Source organism: Bos javanicus, chromosome 16 (genome assembly GCF_032452875.1).
Source record: "Bos javanicus breed banteng chromosome 16, ARS-OSU_banteng_1.0, whole genome shotgun sequence".
In the NCBI taxonomy this organism is placed as follows: domain Eukaryota; kingdom Metazoa; phylum Chordata; class Mammalia; order Artiodactyla; family Bovidae; genus Bos; species Bos javanicus.
Window position 1 is genome coordinate 79,945,758 of NC_083883.1, and position 20,279 is coordinate 79,966,036.

A 20,279-nucleotide genomic window follows, 5' to 3' on the forward strand; every position below is an offset into this window, starting at 1 on the left:
TGGAGCCCCTTGGTACCTCCCCTTCCCCGAAAGCCGCGTTTCCCCCGGGACGCCCCAGGCCCACCTAGAATCCTAAGTTCACTCGGGACGCCCTGACAGGGAAGGAAGACAGCTCGGCCTCCTACCAGCTCCGCCTCCAGCACTTTGATCTTGCTCTCGTATGCAGCTTTTTGAGAGGAGAGCTCTTGCTGGGCCATCTCTTTCACGATCTGGATTCCTTGCATCATTTCTTCCTTGGCTCTCACCTGCGCCTCCTTTATTTCTGCCTCAAGCCTGCAAGGCAGCGAACAGTCACAGTGTGTGCCGTCAGCCTTCACACCAGAGGAGCTCTCAACTGATTTAAGATGTTTTCAGTTAAACCAAAGTTCAAACCTCAGAACTTAAATTTCGGACTTTCTCTCAAAAGCATTCTTAAATGTTTATTAGCTCGAGAACTGTTTACACAAAATATAAAAGAGAAAATATAAAAGGATGAAAATTCGCTTATTTCTAGGCCACTCCGCTCTACACACACGAGTACTCACTGTAACCTCTGGGCCGTCAGCAAGTCGTTTTTGGCCGACTCAAAGTCTTCTGGGCGCTTGCTCACAGGATTCTCTCTGCTGGGTGGCTGCTCCCCTTTCTGGACTTCCATTGGGTGATTAAATCTAAAATAATGATCGCCACCAAGAATCACCCGATCACCCTAAGGCACACAAAAAATTGAGCACTGGAGGTGAGTCCAAACCAAAAATCACCATGGGACAAATCGCCGTGCTCAACAATTCAATGCAGTCTAGTATCACTAACGATGAACACAAGAATCACAGCAGCTAACGTTTATGCAATACCTGAGAGAGTCAATTCCTAGGCAGGCTGATAAGAAGCCCAGGGTCCCCGAGGAGGACAAAGGGGTCTGGGGGTCTCGAAGAGGAGATAGGGGTCTGGAATTCTCAAGGAGGAGGAAAGGACAAACATCTGTTCTTCCTCTACATTCCTTACTCTTAGTCACATAAAATGTTTTTTCTTTAAGCCCAGAACTGGGCTCCCCAGGTGGCACTACTGGTAAAGAAGCCGCCTGCCAGTGCAGGAGACACCAGAGACCTGGGTTCAGTCCCTGGGTTGGGAAGACCCCTGGAGGAGGAAACAGCAACCCACTCCAGTATTCTTGCCTGGAGAATCCTATGGACAGAGGCTACAGTCCAAGAGGCTACAAAGAGTCGGAGGAGACTGAACACACAGGACGATACAGAACTGATGATTACACAACAAACAACTCAGTTTAAACTCTATACTGAGGATTATATAACAACAATGTATCCTGCTGAGGACAGTTTCTCCTTCCTGAAAACCTTCTGGCTAATCCTGTTATCTTAAAATGTAAACTATGGGAGTGGGTCTAGTAAGATGTTTACAACCTTGAGACACTCTTTTAATTTACTGTAATAACCAGTTTAAAAAAGTATATAACTCCCTTGCTAACACTGGCGAGGGGTGCTCTCCGCCCCCCTTCTGAGTCTGTGTGAGAAGCTTCCTCTGTCCCTTTTTCACTTTAATAAAACTCTGCTTCACAAAAGCTCTTGAGTGATCAAGCCTGGTCCCTGGTCCTGAAGCTCAATCTTCTTCGGAGATCATGAATTCGACATCATTCACCGTAAGCTACCGCACAGTCCATAAGCCAAGAACTGGGGCAGACACGCTGCCTACGTGCCTATTATTAACCCGACTCTAGGAATGAGGACGCTAATAGAGCACAGAGGCCGACAGTCACGGCGCTAAGCACCGGCTGAGCTCAGTCTGCAGACACTGCTCTAAGAACCGCGCACAAGCTAATGCTTCCAGCAGCCCCATCTCCACCCTCCCTGGGAGACAGAAAGACAGACACCATGTGGCCACAGGCCTCGCCTCGCCAGCAACAGCATTTGTGCCTGTTCCCCTAATGTCGTCGTTAAAGTCCTGGGGAGGGTAACACACAGTCACCTGGGCTGAATAACGTCTCAAAGGTCAAACAGCAGCTGGCAGGGCTGAGGCTTTGACCCAAGCCCAGCTCTGCCCCGGACATGTAACGGTGCTGCCGGGGCAGCTCCCGGGGGCTGGTCTCTGCACAAAGGCAGGCGATTTGTGAAACGCCAGGAGAGAGAGTGTGAGAGCCAGAGAGTCCTCCCCCTCTCTCTCTGCTGATCTCACAGAGGAGAGAACCAGGCTCAGCAAAACTGAATCCCGTGCTCAAAGCACAACAGCTTCTTGCGTTTCAGCAGCGGCCAACTTACATGGTGCAACACTGTCAGCTCCGAAATCAGTTTTCCGTTTACGTATGTCTTTGCTTCCCCAGCCGGGACGATACTCACTGTCCCACTGGAATTGGTGATGGTGCTGTGAAGACAGGGAGCCCGTGGTTACGGTGATGGACAGACTGACGAGGAAGGAAAAGCAGGACACGTAATGCTCCCTGGGGTGCTCCTTCAGTAAGAAGGTTCCTGTCAATTTATGACAATAGTAACGTACAAGAATCCCCTTATTTTCCTTCCATTAGATTTTGAACCTTTGCTGAAAAAAGCCTGGCTTCTCTAACAATTCTATCCAGCAGTGATAGGAAAATTTTTCATTGTATGTATTATGATTAAAACTACTTAAAAAAACACTAACCCCTCTCCTCCCAAAATGAAAAAAGAATACACAAACATTAAGGGAAAATACATTAAAATACTTACAAGCACTGACCCATGTACTCTAACCAAGGGCCAGGCGAGTCGGGGACTTCCTGGCCCCCTTCTGGACTCTTCACTCTTTGGGGGCATGTTCTGTATCTTTGCCACAAGTGTAAATAATGCTGGACTTACGTGGTACAGAAAACAGTTAAGAGAAGACCAAGAGAAACTAAAGATCAAGGAGCCAAACCACACCAGGTACAAAGACATCGTGGAGCTCAGATGACTAAGACCATGCAATATTAGTGAGAACACGCACTCTGTATCTTTAGAAACTTTTTTAATGAGAACACCACATTAAAAAAAAAAATCCACATCTTATTTAAGATATGGTACTGGTAGAATTGGTTATTCACAAGGAAAATAAATGAATTTAGATCTCTACTTCACAGCAAACAAAAAATTCCAGACTACTTAAGGATTTAAATGTGAAAGCAAAATTTCAAAACATTTAAAAGAAAATTTGGGAGACTGTCTCTATAACCTCAATACAGAAAGGGTTTTTTTTAACAAGACACAGAAACTGACAACCATAAAGGAAAAGATTCGCTTGTGTGATATACTAGGAACTTTGATCCATTGAAAGGTACCATAAGAGAGAGAGATGAGCCACACGCTGGAAAAGCTATTTACAACGCATGAAACTCACAAAAACCTGCCAACCAAGACACAGAAAGGTCTGCTACATATTATGAAGGAAAAAACAATACAATACAATTGAAAAATGGACAAAAGACATGACCAAGTTACAAACAAGTTACAAAAGAGCAAGCAAAATTGGCCAAAATATGTGAGGATTACTAGTCAAAGAAATGCAAACAAATGCCCACCGAGTCGCCAGTTTGCATCCACCCAGCAGTGCTAAGTGTTGGCAAGGATCTGAGGGTAACAGGAAGTCTGAGTGCCAACTGTGGCAGAACTGACCATCATTCTGGAAAGCAATCTGAAATCACCTCATAAAGGTGAATACGCACATATCCTGCAGGCTGCTCTCTCCCCTCCTAAACACACGCTTAGGGCTGCTTCCCAAACTTGGGAATTATCGTGACACGGTAACTGCAAAGTCGCCACGCTCATACGGCACGCGGGGCAAACAGAAGGGCCCAGGCGCCAGGCTGCCCCAAGGGCCGTCTCGCATGTTGACACTCCAGGGACGCGCTACCCGTTTGTACCAGGAGACGTGTCCACGCGCTCACAGCAGTGCTGTGGGGGTGGAATGTGAGAAACCACCGAATGTCTACCGACAAAACAGACCGGTAACTGCACACCACGTGACACTCTGCAGCCGGGAAAACGCAGGTGTGTCAACAGAGACGAGTCATGAAAACACACTATGGAGCTAACACAGTTCACACGAACCGTCACCCCAGCAACACACACAGCATCGCTCCACTCACAGGAGCAGAAGTTTAAATTCATCATCCAACCAAAACTCCGGCCTTAATGATGGATAGAAGCGTCATGCCTGAGACTGTAACTCCAGGAAATGACCCCGTGGCCACATCACACGCACAAAACAGAAACGCAGCAACACCACCCCGACGTCACTCCTCATAGGAGAGCAGAGGACCTGCCGTCCTCACGGAACGCCCCCACCATCTGCTTTCCTGGCCAGCAGAGGCCCTCTCAGAGTTACACACCAGCGCCTCAGCGTGAATGGAGACGTGTGGGAAGGGAGCTGCAGGGGGCAGATCTGAGGGACGCACCAGTGGTCGTCGGCAATCAGCACGCCCGACAACTGAATGTCGTGGCTGGAGCTTGGTCTGTACTTTCCGACCGTGGTTGTCCCCTCTTTTATCATGTATAACAGGATCTCCGACAGCTGAGGGTCTTCGTTGAGGTTGACCAGGTTTGGCAAACGGTTGTCCATTTGAAAGGTAATTCCTGCTTTCTAGTAGAAGTCAGAAAAATAGTTAACCTTGATCAGGAGCATGAAACTGTTAAACCCACCTAAAATGAAAGGTCTGTGTTAAACGTGAAAGTCACAGGACATGTGACTTGGTAATTAACGGTCTCTTAGACCCTCTCCTCCCGACGGCCCCGTAAGTGTGGCTGGCATACTTCTTAGAAGCCTCACAGGGTGACGCTGACCCTGTGTCCCTCACCACCCTCAGCCCACTCGGGGCTCAGCCTGGTGTCTCCATGCACCTGTCCTCACCCGCAACCGTCCACAGCGGGTCGGGTCCTGCGACCGCGTCTCTGCGGCCACCACCAGGTCCCCGTACCGTGACAATAACCTCCTGATCGCACGATGCAGGATGCACCTTTCAGGCACCATTCCCCACTTCCCTGTCTACACACACCTCAGGAAAACCCTCTTGAGCCTGTCAGCTTCCCTCCTTTCCAGCCCCTGCACCCAGCACCCCCACCAGCCAGCCCACCCACCGCCTGCCCCAAGCTCTCGTCACCTCCTCCCGTAACCCCAGCCATAGCTCCGAGATGGGTCCCTTTCCCGGCCTTCCTCTTCCCTCCCTTGAACCCTCTCTCACACCCTCACCAGGAGAACCTGTCCAGACCCAGGAGGATTGTCCCTGTCCTTCCACCTAAAACCCGCCATGGCCCGCCCACCGGTCCTCACTGCATTGTGGCCCAGCTGTGCCCCCCTCTCCAGTCTGACCCATCCCAGCAGCCACGCATCTGTTCCGAACTCTCAGGGCATCAGGCTGCATCTTTGCTTAGACGTTTAGACTTTGGAAACCAACAGGCTCCTGCTCACTGTACAAGATTTTGCTTAGTTGTCCCTTCTGTTTGAAGTCCTCCCAGTGACCGCCCTCATCATGGGGAATTACTGCTGCTCCTCGGCCACTGCATTAGGGTGACTCATACGGCACAGTGTGAGTGCCCACCAGTGCCCACCACTGTGTACCTAATAGATGGCACATGCGTGGTTTCACCCTCCAATCACACGACACTTCAGTAAACCTCCCTCTGGGTCACACGTTCTCTGGGTTCACCTCGGCCTCCCCAGGCCTGGCACAGCAGCAACATGTGACACCTGTTGAACCGATTGAACCAACGTGAAGAGAACTAGATTGTTTGTATTTTAACTTTCCAACCAGCTCACAGGCTCTAAGCCATCACAATCCTGATCTTAAAGCTCCTCACAAGATTCCCTCTAAGATTTTGCTCTGTACAGTTGGTATACAATGAGCATTTGAGAAGTTACATCTGCATATTTACTGGCATATCTCTTTGCAAATCTTCAATCAGTTTAGAGAGCTGAAATGATACCTGTAACTCCTTTGTTACTTGAAGTTTTCTTTTTTCAGCTTGTTCAAGTTTTTCTTTCCACATTCTTTTCAAAGAAAAACAAAAGTTTAAAAGGGCTAAAAAATATCTAGATATATAAATGATTAAGAATCAAGAGATAATCAACAAAACTTAGAAAACCACTCAGGAGTATTCAAACATCATGGTCTGGGGATGAACTGCTCCACTCCTATGGGAGGGAGGGGTGCCTCCCCGCCGGCCCCCCGCCCACCCCCACCAGCCCAGGGAGCCCGGGCAGCACAGGGTCTGACTGCCTGGGGCCCAGAGCCCACCTCTGCATGTTTGCCATGTCTCTCTCCTGCTGATGCAGCTTCATTCTCAAGGATGCTATTTCTTGCCGGCAGAGCCTGTACCGTTCAGGGTCAATGTTCTGACTGCTTCTTTGGGCAGCTTTTAACTTTTCAATTTCTGCTTTCAGTTCTAAACATTTGTAAAAAAGGGCCTGATTAATAACATTTGATATACAGTCCACTAGACATGAACATCTGCTCTTCCATTTGAAATCTTAAGAACCACTAAGTGAAATTTTACTTTAATTACTTACAAATCCCTACCTAGCCTTAACCTGAAAAACCGCTCCCCTGTTAATGAATCCCTCCCTCTTAGCAGGATGGCCACGAAATGTATTCTCCAACACAGGGCACCTGAGGGGGACCGGGCACCCATCTGGGACGGCAGGTGCGAACCAGCCCTGCCCCGGCACACCGTACCCATAAGGACTGGGGACAGAGATCAAAGGTTTTCCCAGCTGGAATTCAGAAGACCTATGTTTAATGGAAATGGCCCCACTGGTAGAAGAGAGCAGATGCAAAGGGAGAAAGACTGAGCGGGAGCCAGCCCGCACCCGAGGGCGCCATGCACCATCGAGCCGCGGCGGGAGGGACGCAGGGCTGGGGAAGCGCGGGCTGCGGCGCTGAGGGCGGGGCGGCCGCTGCTCCGAGCCCCGCCGGCCGCCCCATCCCCGGCCCCGCCTGCCTGCTCCCTGCGCGCTCGGCGCCGGCCTTCCGGGAAGGTGATGAGGCGCTGCTGCGGCCAGCGTGAGAGGAAAAGCCTCGGCTCTAAAACCGCTTGTTTTCACGACTGGAGTGAGTGAGTGAGACGAAACTCCCGCCCAGCGCCCTTCAAGCCCGAGCCGCTCACCCCGGATGAGGCCGGCGCTCAGGTCCTCGTTGACCCTGGCGGCGGTGACGATGCTGCGGGCCTGCGCCGCGTACCTCAGCGTGCTCAGCGTCTCCTCCACGCTGCTGCCCGCCGGGCTGACCGTGGCGACCATGGCGGTTTTCGAGTTTCCGCTCAGACTCTCCTTCAGCAGCCTGCGCGGAGAACAGCCCCCGTCAGACTTCGCGTCCGCCGTGACCCCGCGACACCGGGCGCAGGGCAGGCGCAGCGCCCAGCGGTGACCCCGCGACACCGGGCGCGGGGCGGGCGCAGCGCCCAGCGGTGACCCCGCGACACCGGGCGCGGGGCGGGCGCAGCGCCCAGCGGTGACCCCGCGACACCGGGCGCGGGGCGGGCGCAGCGCCCACCGCGGGACAGCGCGCCCGGCGTCCCCCTCACGCAAAGGCCGCGCGGAAGGCTCCTGGACTCGCAGCTCTGCGTAGGTCTCTGAGCACTCGATTTCCTCCCACGCTTTCTATGTTGTTTTGTGAAACAACAGTCTGTGCAGAGATTTTAAAATGTGGGTAACTATCCTATCCTTAGTGAAATTCCTCTCCGCGCACTAGACTGGGAACTGCTTCAGGGAGGGACCGTGCTGGTGGTCTTTGGGTTTCTGGAGCCACCATGAGGGTTCAAAGCACCTGCTTGGAAGTGCAGAAAATGATGGATGAACATTATAAACACAAATTTTGTTCTCTGTTACTAACATACGCAAAACCCTTATTTGAGAGGGGAAAAACAAGCATGAGACTAAAAAGCCTATCTTTACGAATACAGAATGAATCAGTCTCAACTTTCAAAAGTTATTCTTAATTTTCAAGAGGCATTAAAGAAAATCAGACTGTTCTCTGACAGGTTTTGAGGTGGCGATTACAATATAATAAAGTCTATAAAGATACGCTGCTGTCAAGGAGAGAGACGTCCTTCTCAACACTGAATATTAAATCTACACAGATGTAATCTAAACGGAACATATCTGAAGTTACATACGCACTCATTCATGAATACTTTTTGAACCAGCCAGTGTGTGCTGAGCTTCACTTTACACACACAGTCGTGTGTCTGGTGACACCCCACACGTGCTCAAACATCAGGCACGAATAACAGCAAACACAGAACAGAGGCCGACATGACGCAGCACACACCGCCCATCAAGAGCTTCTGTGTGTGCAAGCTCAGTTACACAGCCATGCCCGACTCTGCAACCCCATGAAGGGACTGCAGCCCCAGTTCCTCAGTCCATGGGATTTTCCGGCAAGAATACTGGAATGGGTTGCCATTTCCTTATCTAGGGGACCTTCTCAGTCCAGGGATCGAACCTGTGCGTCTCCTGTCTCCTGACGGGCAGGGGGGCTCTTTGCCAATGCACTGCCTGGGCAGCCTCCCAGAGCTTTACACCCACCATCGACCCTCACCATCCCAGGGGCTCAGTGCTGAAGCATCTGCTGGCCAACGCAGGAGACTAGGGTTCAGTCCCCGGGTCAGGGAGATACCCTGGAGGAGGAAATGGCAACCCACTCCAGTGTTCTTGCCTGAGAGTCCCATGGACAGAGGAGCCTGGTGGGCTACAGTCCCCCAGCAGACTGCAGTCAGGTATGACTGAGCGACTGAGCACACACACACACAACCCTAAAAGTCAGGTCTGGATATCCCGTTATTACAGGCGAGGAGACAGGTGGGGGGACTAGCAAGGTCAAGTCCAGGTAGCCTGGCTCTTGAATCCATACGAGAGTTACATGAGTCGGTCTATGCCCCTTCCCCACACTACTCTCTGTATCTTGTACATTCTTTACTCTTCAAGAGCTACTTGCCATGTGAGGACAGACTCGCGGTAAGGAATGAACACGCTCCGCCCGCCAGCCTGCTCGGACAGTGCAGAGATGACCTTGCCCAGGGTCAGCAGCGACTTGTTAATGCTCACACCTTCCTGGGGACAAGATCAAACATTTTAATCAAACGTAACTGCTCCAGAATAAATTTGTTTCACAAAATATATTTCTTCCCTAATTGCTCCTTGGAAGAAAAGCTATGACCCACCTAGACATCATATTAAAAAGCAGAGACATTACTTTGCCGACAAAGGTCCATCTAGTCAAAGCTGTGGTTTTTCTAGTAGTCATGTATGCATGTGAGAGAAGGACTATAAAGAAAGCTGAGCACAGAAGAATTGATGCTTTTGAACTGTGGTGTTGGAGAAGACTCTTGAGAGTCTTCTTGGACTGCAAGGAGATCCAACCAATCCATCCTAAAGGAAATCAGTCCTGAATATTCATTGGAAAGACTGATGCTGAAACTGAAGCTCCAGTACTTTGGCCACCTGATGTGAAGAGCTGACTAATTGGAAAAGACCCTGATGCTGGGAAGGATTGATGGCAGGAGGAGAAGGGGAGGACAGAGGATGAGATAGTTGGATGGCACCACCAACTTGATGGACATGAGTTTCAGTAAGCTCCGGGAGTTGGTGAAAGACAGGAAAGCCTGGAATGCTGCAGTCCATGGGGTCACAAAGAGTCGGACCTGACTGAGCTACTGAACTGAACTGATAATCACTGAGTAAATACTTTCTTTCAGAATCTACCAATTTCCTTTGGATTCAAAGTCTACTGTTTCTGAAAGCAATCATAACCAAGAACTATGGGTTCCTTTTTGAGCCTCAGACTGCAGTCTATGAAGTGCAGGTTCAGAGAGGGGTTTTTTTGGTTAAGTATGCTGAGCTTGTAATCTCCTAAAAACAAGGCACAGGACTGAGCTTCCCAACACGAGGCGGCACTTTACCTTCAGCCGCTCCCCGCTGGTCCCGGTCGCTGAGCACCGCTCGCTGCCAGCCAGGTCCACGAGGTTTATGCGGCTCCGAATTCTGTGGTCCAGCTCCTCCCCCTCCACAAATTCTGTCTGGAGCAAGAGGGCATTAAAATAATACATCATAAGTTCTATCATGACTTGCCATCACCATAAGTCTGCAAAACAGGAAGTTACACAAGATTGCAAACACAAGGGATAAAGACACTGTGCTTCCTTGACTCCATGACAGTTTGTCAGAACACACCGAGCAGTGCTTAGACCATGCCAGAATAAGAGAGACGACTGTAAAGGGCTAAACCTGTAACTACTCAGTTTCATGAAGGAAACAACAATAAATAGAGAAGAAGTGTAATTTATAAAAGTGTTGTTTATCCCAGCACTGAAGTAGCAAAATGTTTAAAAGCAACATAAATGTCCAACATCAGAGAAAAACCTGAGGACTTTTGATAGTCAAAGGAATACTATGTAGCTATGAAAAACAATATTTTGCAAATAATTTTAAAGGCATGAAATCGTTACAGATTTTGTAAATTTGTGATGTGTGATTGTAAAACAATTGAAAGATTATATACCAAACTGTTGAGGGGGTTTATCTGAGTAGTGGAACCTATGGCTAAATTTATTTTGGCCCTGCTGGGTCTTCACCGTGGCTCATGGGCTTCTCAAGTTGCAGCATGCAGGCTCTAGAGTGAGACAGCTCAGTAGTTTTGGTGTGCTGGGTCTTAGCTGCAATATATGGAATCAAACCCGGTCCCCTGCATTGGGAACGCAGAGTCTTATCCATTGGAACACCAAGGGAGTCCCTACATTATCTAAAATCCTTTACTTTCTGAGATGTCTTTTCAAATACAAGTATTATGTACTATTGATAATATATTACCATACACTGATATGACGGGAGTCATTGTGTGTATGCGCTAAAACCCAATTATGTTACATACTTATGTGACTATGCTTTTACCTTTGATTTAAAGGAGGAAATAAGGACAACATACAACTTGAATATAGCAGGCATCTTTCCTAAGAAAGCCCTCAGCGACATGGTACCTTGGCCTGTGTCATCACCAGCGTGAGCACGGAGTGAGAGCGTGAGCTCTTGTCGTTCATGCCGGTGGCCGCGGTGGCCTTCTGCTTGTTCCCCAGCTGCAGCCAGACCTGGTGAGGAAGGCAGGCCAGAGCTCAGATGGTGCCAACCAGGGCCAAGTGTGAAGCAAGCACATATACACACACCAATAATCACTTTGAAAAATAAAATTATCAATACATATTTATTTACTCATTTGTATTACCATTTTCTAGCTGTTCATTTTCTCTGTCTCAGAAACTTAAATCAGAAGTTAATACCGTGAAAAGGTTATTTCTACAACTCTAAACTGACATGATTATCAATTTGTTTTTAGTTTAGAAAAGTAATTCTTTTTATTAAAGTTTACACAAACAAAATCAACTGATTAGAAATTAACAAGATTAACCTTTTATTTATGAGAACAGCAAGTAAGGGGAAATATTCTCATAAGTATTTATGACTCTGATCTTTCTATCTAGTGGAGAGAAGACAAAATACAATCAACCTTACCTGGATATCAGAATAAGAACTGACAACATTCCTATTTTAAAAAAGCAAAAAGACAAAATCCATTTTACTGATGATCAATCACACTCCTGCTCTTATAAAACAACCACCTTTCAATTATATAATTATTCCATGGATATCACAATGGAATAGATATTATTATATTGATTTGACAGTCATTTTTTCCATTCTATAAGGTAGGAAATAAAATATAATGCTTTAATTCTATCAAATTTTTAAAAATATGGTTTTTCTTAATATAATGAAGAACCTTAGCATTTGAACATTGGAATATCCAAGTCATGAGACCAAAACATAAACTTTAACCCCCATGTTGGCACAGGTACCCGTATACACACATAGGGTGTGGTTCGGCAAAGGTGTATGTACAAGTACAGGCACGCATGGGTGTGGGTTTGCGGGTGTCGTGGGTCTCAGCACAATGCCAGATTTACTAAATGGAGTTAAATCTTCTCTCACCACTTTTCTGTTCCCTTAAAAAAGCATTTGGAGTTGAAAGCCAAACACATGACTGTCAGCATAGTTCCAACTCTAAGCACTGAACTCGGCACCTCCTCCCCTCCGCGGCTTCCAGAGACACATAAATCAAGAGGCTTGAGAGGCAGGCTGAACTCAGTGGGTAAGCGGGGGAGAGAGAGAGAAGTCAGAGAAGGTGACTTCCACTCGGTGTGATGAGTCCTCTATGAGAGCGCTTCACAGGCGCCCTGAGAGAGAAACACGAGAAGCAGCTAACTCTCCATTTAGAAAGAGGAAGGATGTCTAACTGGAGAGCATTGAGGCCACAAGACAACTGTGAGGCAGCGCCTCCCGGCTGGGGGGGACACTCAGGAACACAACAGGCCGTGCCCACCAGCCGCACCCACCAGCCGCACTCACGTGGACAGGCCCCACCCACCAGCCACCCAGGCTCACGTGGACAGGCCCCACCCACCAGCCACCCAGGCTCACGTGGACAGGCCCCACCCACCCACTGCCCAGGGTCACGTGGACAGGCCCCGCCTACCCACCACCTGCGCTCACTTGGACAGGCCCTGCCCACCCACCACACCGGCCCGCATGCCGCACTCACGTGGACAGGCCCTCGACGTAGGGACCCGAGGCCGGGTGCTCCCGCACTCGCAGCTGTGGGCAAACACAAGCTGCGTTAGCACAATACAAATATTCTATATAAAATGGACTTCCAATCATCTTTTTTTCTATATTTTGAGTCTACAGTAAAAAGACTTGTCTCCACTTTGCCCAGAAAAGAACAAAAGGTTCTCACAGAAACACAGCTAAGCTGCAAGGCACCAGGAAACTGCCTCAGGATCACAAACCAGTCGCATTCGCCGCGTCCGACAGTAGATTTACTATGACACCAAATACCTTACAGGTTTGTTACTCTCAAGTCCTGCCACGGCTACTGCTCATGTGCTTGTAAACGGCTTTCAACAAAACAATTAATTTCAGTTAACATCTTCTTTAGTTTTACATTATACATTTTACACTTTATGAGCAGAAATTTTAAAACACATAGAAGTCTTAGAAGGAAATGCCAAGTTTTGCTTAAGTCTCTGCTGCTGCTGCTGCTGGTGCTAAGTCGCTTCAGTCGTGTCCTACTCTGTGCAACCCAATGAACTGCAGCCTACCAGCCTCGTCCATCCCTGTGATTTTCTGGGCAACAGTACTGGGATGGGGTGCCATTGCCTTCTCCCACTTAAGTCTCTAGATGCTGCCAAAGGCAGACGGAGTGACTTAGAGCAAGCGACCTCTTCAGATTATAGTTTCTCAATCTCCACAGTTCTTTTCACAACTAAAAATTTTTTCATTATAATAGGTTTTTAAAAAGTTTATGCCTTGTGAAACTTTCTATTGCATAGAAAATATTATCTATAAGACATCAGCTTGCTAAATAATCCAGTGAAATACATATTCTTCAAAAAAAAAAGTTTTCTTAAACTTCTACTTTTTTGGCTTCACAGACTTTTAGGCATTTGATATTTGACATGTGTGATCCAACTAAATCTTGGAATATATGATGTTTAATATTGACACAATACTTAAATAAAATGAGGTTACAGTTAATAACTCATTTAATGTCCACTAAGAATAATGTTCATCAGATTATCACGATGGTGTGATCACTGACCTAGAGCCAGACATCCTGGAATGTGAAGTCAAGTGGGCCTTAGAAAGCATCACTATGAACAAAGCTAGTGGAGGTGATGGAATTCCAGTTGAGCTATTCCAAATCCTGAAAGATGATGCTGTGAAAGTGCTGCACTCAATATGCCAGCAAATTTGGAAAACTCAGCAGTGGCCACAGGACTGGAAAAGGTCCGTTTTCATTCCAATCCCAAAGAAAGGCAATGCCAAAGAATGCTCAAACTACCGCACAATTGCACTCATCTCACACGCTAGTAAGATCAGATCAGATCAGTCCCTCAGTCATGTCCGACTCTTTTCGACCCCATGAATCACAGCATGCCAGGCCTCCCTGTCGATCACCAACTCCCGGAGTTCACTGAGACTCACGTCCATCGAGTCAGGGATGCCATCCAGCCATCTCCTCCTCTGTTGTCCCCTTCTCCTCCTGCCCCCAATCCCTCCCAGCATCAGAGTCTTTTCCAGTGAGTCAACTCTTCGCATGAGGTGGCCAAAGTACTGGAGTTTCAGCTTTAGCATCAGTCCTTCCAAAGAAATCCCAGGACTGATCTCCTTCAGAATGGATTGGTTGGATCTCCTTGCAGTCCAAGGGACTCTCAAGAGTCCTCTCCAACACCACAGTTCAAAAACATCAGTTCTTCGGCACTCAGCCTTCTTCACAGTCCAACTCTCACATCCATACATGACCACTGGAAAAACCATAGCCTTGACTAGACGAACCTTTGTTGGCAAAGTAATGTCTCTGCTTTAGAATATGCTATCTAGGTTGGTCATAACTTTCCTTCCAAGGAGTAAACGTCTTTTAATTTCATGGCTGCAGTCACCATCTGTAGTGATTTTGGAGCCCCCAAAAATAAAGTCTGACACTGTTTCCACTGTTTCCCCATCTATTTCCCATGAAGTGATGGGACTGGATGCCATGATCTTAGTTTTCTGAATGTTGAGCTTTAAGCCAACTTTTTCACTCTCCACTTTCACTTTCATCAAGAGGCTTTTGAGTTCCTCTTCACTTTCTGCCATAAGGGTGGTGTCATCTGCATATCTGAGGTTATTGATATTTCTCCCAGCAATCTTGATTCCAGCTTGTGTTTCTTCCAGTCCAGCGTTTCTCATGATGTACTCTGCATAGAAGTTAAATAAACAGGGTGACAATATACAGCCTTGACGAACTCCTTTTCTTATTTGGAACCAGTCTGTTGTTCCCTGTCCAGTTCTAACAGTTGCTTCCTGACCTGCATACAGATTTCTCAAGGGCAGATCAGGTGGTCTGGTATTCCCATCTCTTTCAGGATTTTCCACAGTTTATTGTGATCCACACAGTCAAAGGCTTTGGCATAGTCAATAAAGCAGAAATAGATGTTTTTCTGGAACTCTCTTGCTTTTTCCATGATCCAGCGGATGTTAGCAATTTGATCTCTGGCTCCTCTGCCTTTTCTAAAACCAGCTTGAACATCAGGAAGTTTACGGTTCACGTATTGCTGAAGCCTGGCTTGGAGAATTTTGAGCATTACTTTACTAGCGTGTGAGATGAGTGCAATTGTGCGGTAGTTTGAGCATTCTTTGGCATTGCCTTTCTTTGGGATGGGAATGAAAACTGACCTTTTCCAGTAAAGTAAAGTATTTACACACTTACACACTAGTAAAGTAATGCTCAAAATTCTCCAAGCCAGGCCTCAGCAATATGTGAACCGTGAACTTCCTGATGTTCAAGCTGGTTTTAGAAAAGGCAGAGGAACCAGAGATCAAATTGCCAACATCTGCTGGATCATGGAAAAAGCAAGAGAGTTCCAGAAAAACATCTATTTCTGCTTTATTGACTATGCCAAAGCCTTTGACTGTGTGGATCACAATAAACTGTGGAAAATCCTGAAAGAGATGGGAATACCACACCACCTGATCTGCCTCTTGAGAAATCTGTATGCAGGTCAGGAAGCAACAGTTAGAACTGGACATGGAACAACAGACTGGTTCCAAATAGGAAAAGGTGTATGTCAAGGCTGTATACTGTCACCCTGTTTATTTAACTTATATGCAGAGTACATCATGAGAAACGCTGGACTGGAAGAAACACAAGCTGGAATCAAGATTGCTGGGAGAAATATCAATAACCTCAGATATGCAGATGACACCACCCTTATGGCAGAAAGTGAAGAGGAACTCAAAAGCCTCTTGATGAAAGTGAAAGTGGAGAGTGAAAAAGTTGGCTTAAAGCTCAACATTCAGAAAACTAAGATCATGGCATCCGGTCCCATCACTTCATGGGAAATAGATGGGGAAACAGTGGAAACAGTGTCAGACTTTATTTTTCTGGGCTCCAAAATCACTACAGATGGTGACTGCAGCCATGAAATTAAAAGACGCTTACTCCTTGGAAGGAAAGTTATGACCAACCTAGATAGCATATTCTAAAGCAGAGACATTACTTTGCCAACAAAGGTCCGTCTAGTCAAGGCTATGGTTTTTCCAGTGGTCATGTATGGATGTGAGAGTTGGACTGTGAAGAAGGCTGAGTGCTGAAGAACTGATGTTTTTGAACTGTGGTGTTGGAGAAGACTCTTGAGAATCCCTTGGACTCCAAGGAGATCCAACCAGTCCATTCTGAAGGAGATCAGCCCTGGGATTTCTTTGGAAGGAATGATGCTAAAGCTGAAATTCCAGTACTTTGGCCACCTCATGTGAAGAGTTGACTCACTGGAAAAGACTCTGATGCTGGGAGGGATTGGGGGCAGGAGGAGAAGGGGACGACAAAGGATGAGATGGCTGGATGGCATCACTGACTCGATGGATGTGAGTCTCAGTGAACTCCGGGAGTTGGTGTTAGACAGGGAGGCCCGGCGTGCTGCGATTCATGGGGTCGCAAAGAGACGGACACGACTGAGCGACTGATCTGATCTGAACAATAATGTTGGGCTTATTCAGTAAGTGGCAACACAGTTAGACCACACGTGGAAGCATTTGCTATCATATAAGAGCACTGCAGTAATTAAGCCATGTATCATCTTGAGAACTAATATCATTCTATGCATCAATAAAAACAAATTAAAAACACTTAAGTTTTTCAATCTTACCGTTTGCTTTCTCTGCCCATTTTCACCTTTACAAACAAGAAGGTCATGAATCCTCTCATTGTAGACTTCAAAGAAGCTCATCTCAAGGTGGTAGCTGACCTAGCAGAGACGGAAACAAAGCAAGCAGTTTACCTGAAAGTCCTTGCGCTTCTTACACCTCAGATCTCTTAAGGCTGTAGGATCCCCATACAAGGCCTTCCCAGGTGGCTCAGGGTAAAGAACCCGCCTGCCCAGGCAGGAGACAAGAGACGCGGGTTTGATCCCTGGGTGGGGAAGATCCCCTGGAGGAGGAAACGGCAACCCCACTCTAGTATTCTTGCCTGGAGAATCCCTCGGACAGAGGAACCTGGTAGGCTACAGTCCATGGGGTCGCAAAGAGTCGGACACAACTGAGCGACTTAGCAGGCAGCACACACGCACACCTCTCCATATAAAGAACTCTTACAATTCAAAAACAGAAGACAAACAATCAATTAAAAAACAGGCATGTCTCCAAAGCAGATGCAGAGTCAACAGGCACAAGAAAAGGTGCCCAACACTGCAGGTCAGCAGGGAAAGCAGGTCAGAGCCACGGCAAAAAACCACTCACACCCACGAGGACGGCTGCCATCAAGGAAACGGAAAATAGTGAAGCTGCTCAGAGTTGGAATCGGAACCTCTGGGGCTGCGGGTGGGAATGTAAAATGGTCCAGGTGTCGCAGAAAACAGCTGGCAGTTCGTCAAAAGGTTCAGCATAGACTTACTATATAACCCAGCAATTTCACATCTACCCAAAATAATTACAAATAAATTCAAATAAAAATTAGTCAAAGAAAAATTGTTCACCAATATTCATAGCAGCACTAGATAGTGGGTTGGCCAAGAAGTTCCTTTGGGTTTTCCATCAGATGGTATAAATCAACTTTTTGGCCAACCCAATAACCAAAAGATAAAGACAGCTAAGTGTCCATCAGATAAGTGTCCAACAGCTAAGTGTCCAACAGATGAAGTGTCCATCAACAGATGAATGGATAAAGAGCACGTGGTGTATACATACAATGGAATACTACTGAGCCACAAGGAGGAACGAAGAGTCAGTACCTGCTGTACCCTCATGAACCTCAGGCTGCAGATACTCCATTTACAGGAAATGTCCAGAACTATAGGAAAATTACAAACTCCCAGACTACCCTCCCAACCAACCAAATCAGGATCTCCAGCAGCTTTTCAGCAAGTAAACACACACACACGTGCACACATGCACACGACCGCCTCCTGACACATTCCAGGGGGCTCTTGTCATCAAGCAAACATGGGAAAGACTGGTCCTGCAGGCTGCCTGCAGACAGCTGACGGCAGGCGGGACTGGGTGAGGGCGTGGGCCCCCGGTGCCTGGACAGGGCGGGCGCGAGCAGCTGGGGCCACAACCCTGGGCTGAGTGTGCAGGCCGCTCCCCAGCCTCCTGCTGCTGCTGGCATAACACTGACCCTGCTGTCCTCAGGGAGGGCCGTGGCCCCCGACTGCAGACACGCACGACCGGGCAGGGCTACCCGCACAGGTGGTAGAGCCAAGGAAGCGGAGAAGCCCGAGGGGCCCCTCCGTCTCTGCCCACCGGGAGGAACCGCACCGCGTCTGAACCCGCTCCCCACCCCCGTCCCAGGGCCCAGGGGCCAGAGCGCGCGCCGTCTGCGGAGTCGGCCTCAGTGGCCACGGCTCCGACTTTAACTCGGTCTGCCTGTTCTCTACTCAGATACGAAGGCTTACAGAGACCATCAGAACATACCTCTTGGGTTTGTTTTTTGGCTATTTCAGCAAAAAGATCTTCACAAAATCTTGGAATTATTCCTGGTTCTTCACTAAAGCCCATCATCCTAGAAAATACATTTATGAGTTGGGGGGAGTAAAACGAATTAGGTTTTAAAATTCTTTGAGGGGAAAGTAAACCTAAATTTCCTCTTCTATAAAGTGGGGTAAGTAAGAACTATCTAATTCAGAGCCTTCTAGCACAGGGCCTGGAAGAGAGTAGGAACTTGATAAATGTCAGCTACTATTAAAACTCAAGTATTTCCTCCCAGGACGGGCAGTACAGCCGGACCACTGATGAGACGACCTGCTTGTGATCCTCACAACACGGCTTCCAAAGTAACCTCTCTGAGCTTCAGTCTACACGAGAGATAGAATGTACAGGAAAACGGGGCCGACGATACTGACAAGGTAAACAGCATCTCACGCACAAACAGAAGCCCAGAGACAAAGCAACTTGCAGAACTGGAGTGTAAAATGGACGAGACTTGAGCCCAGAGCGGTACAGTTTCAAAAAGATATTCTATCAAACTGTGCTCTTCTCACAAAAGACATAAATGCTTCAGGATGGTCAGATTCACAACACAACTTACGTGTATGACTTTCCAGAGCCAGTCTGACCGTACGCGAACAGACAGGTGTTGAAGCCTTGGAAGGCCTGGCGCAGCAGCGGGGCCGCCAGCGCCTGGTACACGGCCATCTGGCTCGCGAAGTGCGGGTGGCGCTCGTCCACGGACCAAAAGGAAAGATCGTAGGCAAAGCTGTACACCTGTCGCGTGCCGGGGTGCTCCACAGCGATTTCCTCCCCGTCCAGGAAGACCGCCTGATGTGCTCCTTCTCTCTTCTCCCTTTCAAAAGAAGCACAGAGACAAATATCGTCCTTGCAATCATTCTGAGTATTATTTCCACAGAATAATAAGGACTTCAGACTACAGCAGAAGGTTCCTCCAGGGCAAGACGGCTCTTTAGTTTTATGTGGAACGTGCAGAGCGCACACATCATAATAGCGGGTTTCCAAAACCTATTTCGGCAGCTCCAATGCCACTGCGTAAAGGAAAAACGGAATTCCAGGTTTCTTGTCTGGAAAATTCCCCTACTTGTATAGGATTTTCCATCTTCTTCCTTTTCCTCTTAAGTTCTCCCTTTTCTCATCCTGTCCGCTGAAATCTACCTGTACCTATAGTTCTACCTGGAAATGTATTCGAAAACATCATAAAGAATTTCTGGAGGCACGAATCCATACAAAGCTGCCAAGAAACAAAAGCACAGTTTCAACAGACTCCGTCAGATACAAGTTTGAATGGAAGCACAAGGTACGTTTCTGTGACTCCAAAGGTCCTTCCTGCTTTAAATCATCTCCCTTAAAACTCGGACGCTTCGCATCCACCCCGCTTCTATCTCAGACTCAGGAGGAAATTTTTTTGACCTACCGCTGCAGAAAAACACGAGTTCTTGTCTGGCCACACAATTCTTTTTGCCCCCAACTCTGCTTAGATGCGGAGAAGGCAATGGCAACCCACTCCAATACTCTTGCCTGGAAAATCCCACAGACGGAGGAGCCTGGTGGGCTGCAGTCCATGGGGTCGCGAAGAGTCGGGCACAACTGAGCGACTTCACTTTCACTTTTCACTTTCACGCACTGGAGAAGGAAATGGCAACCCACTCCAGTGTTCTTGCCTGGAGAATCCCAGGGACGGGGGAGCCTGGTGGGCTGCCGTCTATGGGGTCGCACAGAGTTGGACACAACTGAAATCAGATTGATTATATTCTTTG

General features: G+C 47.8%; 1 protein-coding gene and 1 long non-coding RNA gene across 3 annotated transcripts in view; one reads left to right on the plus strand and one right to left on the minus strand.

The window, feature by feature from the left end:
- KIF14 (kinesin family member 14) overlaps positions 1–20,279 on the minus strand; it is a 48,064-nt gene that overhangs the window by 17,144 nt on the left and 10,641 nt on the right. For both annotated transcript variants that reach the window (XM_061383724.1, XM_061383723.1), the window contains exons 3-17: positions 19,100–19,354; positions 18,487–18,574; positions 16,725–16,823; positions 12,581–12,633; positions 11,494–11,524; positions 10,965–11,072; positions 9,891–10,007; positions 8,927–9,042; positions 7,098–7,270; positions 6,230–6,377; positions 5,919–5,982; positions 4,394–4,578; positions 2,250–2,352; positions 525–685; positions 126–273 (exon numbers count right to left, since the gene is read on the minus strand). In XM_061383724.1, the coding sequence (XP_061239708.1) occupies positions 126–273; positions 525–685; positions 2,250–2,352; positions 4,394–4,578; positions 5,919–5,982; positions 6,230–6,377; positions 7,098–7,270; positions 8,927–9,042; positions 9,891–10,007; positions 10,965–11,072; positions 11,494–11,524; positions 12,581–12,633; positions 16,725–16,823; positions 18,487–18,574; positions 19,100–19,354 (1,849 nt within the window). The remainder of the gene's footprint in view (positions 1–125; positions 274–524; positions 686–2,249; positions 2,353–4,393; positions 4,579–5,918; positions 5,983–6,229; positions 6,378–7,097; positions 7,271–8,926; positions 9,043–9,890; positions 10,008–10,964; positions 11,073–11,493; positions 11,525–12,580; positions 12,634–16,724; positions 16,824–18,486; positions 18,575–19,099; positions 19,355–20,279) is intronic.
- Positions 6,525–11,180, plus strand: LOC133228214 (uncharacterized). The gene is made up of 2 exons (XR_009730135.1): positions 6,525–7,042; positions 10,892–11,180. It is a non-coding gene; the product is annotated as an uncharacterized LOC133228214 (long non-coding RNA).